At 35.7% G+C, this 6,000-nt stretch overlaps 1 protein-coding gene across 1 annotated transcript in view; it reads left to right on the top strand.

The window, feature by feature from the left end:
- CPEB4 (cytoplasmic polyadenylation element binding protein 4) overlaps positions 1-5,209 on the top strand; it is a 94,403-nt gene extending 89,194 nt beyond the window's left edge. Inside the window, exon 10 of the mRNA XM_054975216.1 lies at positions 744-5,209. Within this exon, the coding sequence (XP_054831191.1) occupies positions 744-971 (228 nt within the window). The 3' untranslated portion in view covers positions 972-5,209. The remainder of the gene's footprint in view (positions 1-743) is intronic.
- The last annotated feature ends 791 nt before the right edge of the window (positions 5,210-6,000 follow it).

Below are 6,000 nucleotides of genomic sequence, written 5' to 3' on the forward strand. Positions count from 1 at the left end.
ACACTCCAAGGAAGTGAAACTTCAATAAAATTCAGGCACTGAATTGTCCTGCATAGGAAATGCCCACGAAAGCTTCCCACATGCTTCCAAATTTCCAAAAAAGAAACGGGAGAGAGCCATCAGTGCTGTCAGTGAGGGAAAGAGAGGCATCATTATCTTCAATGATGTTTTTTTATAAGGCAAGATCGAAATAACGGAAAAGTGCGCTCAAAAAAATAAAAAAAGGGCGGGAAAAAAAGGTCCTGCCCAAAAAAGTGGTTTTCGAGTGGCCGTGTGACTGGAGGGATGCACGAGAAAGACGGATTGGAAGCAGGAATGTGAACGAAGAGGAAAAAATCACGGATTGGAGGCAAACAGAAGATATCCAATAAACATGCGGGTAATGGGTGAATGTGGATTTGACCAGGGATGGCTTTTTGAAAAGATTTTAAAAAATGGAAGATTGGTATATCTATGGTTATTAGACTGGCTAACCAAATGCAGTCTTCAAGTTCAGCGGCCATATAGTGTCTATCTTTGAATGCCAGATTCTGGGGACATACTAACAGGAAAAGCTTCCTGAGACCATTCAATTGGCTGTTGTCAAAAACAGAATGACAGACTAAATAGGCCTATGGTTTGATCCAGCACACCTCTTCGTGTGTTCTTAGCCCAGTTCATTGAAACATCTCTATTACATAATACCTATAGAACAAGAATTGTTAAAAGAAATAAAAAATTTTTCTCTCCCTCTTTCAACACAGGTGGAAGTTAAGCCATATGTCTTGGATGATCAGCTGTGCGATGAATGTCAGGGGGCCCGTTGTGGTGGAAAATTTGCTCCATTTTTCTGTGCTAACGTTACCTGTCTGCAGTATTACTGTGAATATTGCTGGGCTGCTATCCATTCACGCGCTGGCAGGGAATTCCACAAGCCCCTGGTGAAAGAGGGAGGAGATCGTCCGAGACATATTTCATTCCGCTGGAACTAAGCGTTACTGCAGCGTGTTCATATGCAGGCCTCAAAATAAGTGCACTCTTCTGTTATCCTGATTTCCTGGCCCTGCCCTCCTCTTCTCTCTTACTCAAGATCGCATGTCCTTCTGTTGTAGTCTGTAATTTAACAATAGCATAATGAAAGAATGGCCTATAATCATATAGGTATTTTGTAGAATCTTGTCATTAAACTGTATTGGGAACTCCTTTTCATATGGATAACACAGTGCATGGAAGCCAGGTTCTCTTACCTTTATTTACCCAGAGGACACTGCTTTCTTGCTATCTTTTCTTAGAGAAGAGAGAACAATATTAAGAGAAGAGAAATGAAACAATAGAGTATTTTGTTTTTTAATTAAATTATTGCTAATAACAAAATCAATAGAATACTTTTATTAAAGTAACCATGAGATAGGAAGGAACACTATGAATCTATTCTGACACTTTGTCCAGCCCTCCCTGTCCCGTCCTTCTCCCCTTCCCCACCTAAACCTTTGGGAAGCCTGTTTTCTTGCCGCCTATGATTTTATAGCAATGGAAACAGTTAGCCGTTAACCTAGTAACAGGAAAGAGCATGTTTAAAGCAACAAAAATGCATGAGCAAGGTTTAAAGCAGCATTAATTTAATTTTTTATTTAAGGGTTCCAAAGCTAAATTTTTAGCACAGTATGTGTGTCTCACCGTGCCTCCGACTTCCCACCACATTCAGACTTTTACTAATTGAGTAGGCGGAGCTTAGATCTGTGTTCTTCATCCAAGCAATCACATTTTAAAAGTTCCCGAATGTAAATCCTGGGTCAATTTACTACTGGGGGTGGGTGGGGAGTGCACTTACTAATTTTTTTAATTATTTTTATTTTTTAAAAAAAGAATCTTCATTATCAGAATACAGCCCTAGAAATTCTACCAAAGCTAAAGTAATGACAACTAGTGAACTGGCATGTCCTCTCCTGAAGAACAAATGTATAGATTTTATTTTTGATGGTTATATAGAACTCTATATCCTAATTTACTAATGTTAATCAGGGGCCAGCTTTTGTTCTCCATTTTGACATGAAAAATATGAAATACAAGAACCTAAAGATATACCTCAAGATTATTGACACCTGCCCCTGCCCCCCCCCCCAAGTGCTAATAATCCAATTTTAGGACAGAAATCAAAATTTGGCTGCTTATTGGGTTTACTCTGGGATGTGAAATCTGTTTAAATAAAGCTGTATCATAGGAAGCTTAAGAGGGACAAAGTGAAGTTTGTTTCCAGGGATGTTTTGCACTGTTGGCTGAATGATTAGGCATGCATGTTTGCAAAGAAGAATATGCTTGTCTTCCAGCAGACAGCAAGTGAGTAAGGAAATCTTAGTATAGCAAGTAAAAAAATTACAGGGCTTTGAAATACCAACTTGCAGAGTATTGCACATGGGTTGTTAAGGATATATAAGCGGGAACACTGTACATGTTAAAGCTAAGTCACAGGATGGTGGTGGTGGTTAGGTTGAAATAGTCACTTGATGCTCTGTAAATCTGAGACAATTGGTAGGAGTGAATGTGCTCAGCTCTTAATAGATGATCTTGTAGCAGTGTGCAAAACAAACCAGTCCACTGGCAATCAGAACTGGCATGGTACCACCATAGACTCTTAAACCAAAGACTTGCCTTAGCACAGCTACAGAAAAACATCTCTTCTGTAAGTCCTCTCCCTTCCCCATCTCCAGTTATCTTTGAGAAGCAGTTTTGATTTTCAATACAGAAAACATACCTTGTTATTTTCCAAAGGTCAAAATGGAGACATTTGCTGTCTACTCGTCAAATAGAGGAAGAGAGCTGCTTTTAATGAAATCCCTGCAAATATTGACAACAGTAAATGCAAATGGAGAGTGCTCTTTTGTAGACTGTCAGGGACCTTTTTCTCTGAAGTACATAATTATAGTTGGAATATTCCTTTTAATTTTTTAAAATGCTTGTAGGTGGCTTGGGGTGTCTTATTGTGCCGATCCTACCCAGTGAACAGGTGAGAGATGGGTTACCATTACAAGAAATAACACTGTTTGAGAAGTAGCTTTGAAGAATAATTTTTTCCCTTTGTACATGACCTGCTGAATTTCGGTACAGTGTTTTTGTAGCTAACTTATTTTGTCATGCACATAATGTATATTTGTTATGCACTACTTTTGTATATCTTGTTTTTCCAACAGTGAGCATTTTTAGGCACACTTTTCACTGACGGGATATCTCTTTATGCAATACCTCAATTTTTCATATTGCAAAGAGTAGCTTTTTGTACTTTTATTACTGAGAGATCTTCATATACTTCATTTTTTAATATAAATAATTTTAATAAATTTTATTTTCTTATATTCTGCTTTTTATACATTTCAGTGCTCTGCATACATTTTGAATTATGGATGTTGTGCACTGGCAATGCTATTTTAGAATTTGCAGAGAAAAGAAAGCATGTTGCTTAAACATCTTTAGCCCAGCACCAGGTATTTGGTGTACATATAATTTAAGAAATACTTATATGTAAAGTTGAGACTTAAAAAAAATTTTTTTTAAGCATGAAAGCGACAAATGAGTTTGTCTTTAGACCCTTGAAATTTAATGCATAAGCATAGCGTAGAAGTTTAAAAGTAACATCCCAAATTGTCTACCGCTTCTTAATAGGTTTTTAAAAGTAATACACAAATGCAGATGTTTTGGTGAATGTTTAGCCATTTTTAATCTTAACAAATTGATGTTAGGTGTTTGCAGAGATGTCTGCTCTTTTAAATCATATTTAAGGAAATAAACCCAAGCCTGCCCATTGGTGGGCATGTAATGTTAGTATGCATGACTAATATTAAGAAAAATGTTATTCTACTAATATTCACTTGTGGTGATTGTGTGAAAAGCGTGTTTACAGATTATTTGGTTACACTTCAATTTACAGGGCATAAATGATTATCTATATTACTCTGTACTCTAAGTAGTGTTAATATAATCTGTCCTTCTGAATATGTGGGAGGTGGAGTTGCCATGTCACTCCAAGCATAACTAATGTCATTAGTTTAAAAATCTTAGGGTCTCACTTTAGTTAAAGGGGTGTAAACAAGCATGTCATTTTCTCTCACAAGCATGGCATTGGCCATGTACTTACAGTGTAGTTACAGAGTAATTACATGGTTATTTTTGCAATGTAAAATAAAGTGTTTCTGATTATTTTATATGTAAAGGAACCCCCACTGCCCCGTGCTTTTTTGGTATATAGTATCTACTTCTCCATACACAGACCTCTGCAGAAAGCAAATCTAAAACTTGCAGTGAATGACTTTAGTGTTTTATAAGGATGCTGTTGGAAAGACTTGATAATTCACCCCTTTTTGTTTCTTGAAGAGTTAAAGCCTTCTGTTTTAAAAGGTGATTTAAAACTTGAATGTGATGAATTGTGGCAAGTTAACTTCAAGTTATGTGCAATACTTATTTCAGACTTCTGGAAGATCTTTGCAGTGTAATTCTTTGTTTTTAATTGCAGACATTTAAAAATGTCATTTTCTACTGTTCTAGTAAATCCTCTTTCTTGCTGGTGTTTCTAAAGAAAAGAATCAGAAATCAATCTTTCTACTAATGTAAATTTGAGATTATTTTTTAAAAAAAGGAATAAAAGAGGTTTTGGTCATTTGCTTTATTTTATTATCTTATTTTAAAGCTACTGTGATTGATAGCATTGTAAGAATTGGGACAATATTGTATTCAACTGTTTTATTTTTTATATTTTTAAAATTTAAAGTATAATTAGTTTTTATAATTTTCATCAGATTCTTTTGTTATATTTTTTGGAAGTGAAACTTTTAGCAAGTGGGTGTCTAGTTTTTACTAATCCCTAATATGTTTTCCCCCAATGTAATGCTCATATTATCAGAAGGAAAAGTTATTTAAGTATGTCAGTTACTTGTACTACTTGGCTGAATTTCCATATAGTTTTTACTGTGTATGGGGAGGTTGTAGTATTTATTATAGCATTTTAAATAAGGGTAATTCATTTTTTATTAAAGTCATTTTCACATTTTAAGTTCATATTTTTGTATGTTCTACTCTAAGTTATAACACAAGTTTCTTTTTTAAGAGAGTTCATTTGTTGAAGTGCTAGTGGAAAATTAATGTTATTAAATAGTTTGCAAATGACTATTTATACCAGTATGCATATAATTTTTAAATATTTGTAATGTGAGATGTTGAATGAATAAAACTTTTAACTCAATGATTATTCAGCTTGTTGCTTTGAACTCTTGAGGGAAAGAACATAGTAACTACTGAAACACTTTGCGCACTGAATAACGAAGTTTAGCAGTGTGGGATTCCCATCAGATACATTCTCATCAGATGCATAAAACAGCATGCGTCAGTGCAGCACAGCAGATAATGTTGGCTTAAACCAGAGAGATTCACATTATTAATTAATTTATTTACTTAGAATCTATTTTATGCTGCTTTTCCATGCAGCTTGGAGCCTCCAAGGCAGCAAACAATCAAAGCCATTAAAACAAGCTTTAAAATGTGTATACATATGTGTGTGTGTATATATATATAAATTAAAATAAAAGAAAACAAACAAAAAGAGATCTTTTTTAGTCACGAAATATCTTTGAGGTAACCTTGGGGCAGTCACTTTCCCATATACTCAACAAGGTGGTTGTGACAGCCAAAATGGGATGGTCAGGAAATTTGTAAAATAGGTTGGACAACTTGGAAGAAAAGCAAAACAACCCCTAGTATTTAGAAACACCCTGGCATGAAAATGCAATCTCCAGCTGTTTTCCTTAAAAGTTGTTTGTTACTGTCGAAGGCTTTCACGGCTGGAGAACGATGGTTGTTGTGGTTTTTCCGGGCTGTATCGCCATGGTCATGGCATTGTAGTTCCTGACGTTTCGCCAGCAGCTGTGACTGGCAGCTTCAGAGGTGTAGCACTGAAAGACAGAGATTTATCAGTGTGTCTTTCGGTGCTACACGTCTGAAGATGCCAGTCACAGCTGCTGGTGAAACGTCAGGAAC

This window comes from Eublepharis macularius, chromosome 4 (assembly GCF_028583425.1).
Source record: "Eublepharis macularius isolate TG4126 chromosome 4, MPM_Emac_v1.0, whole genome shotgun sequence".
Lineage (NCBI taxonomy): Eukaryota > Metazoa > Chordata > Lepidosauria > Squamata > Eublepharidae > Eublepharis > Eublepharis macularius.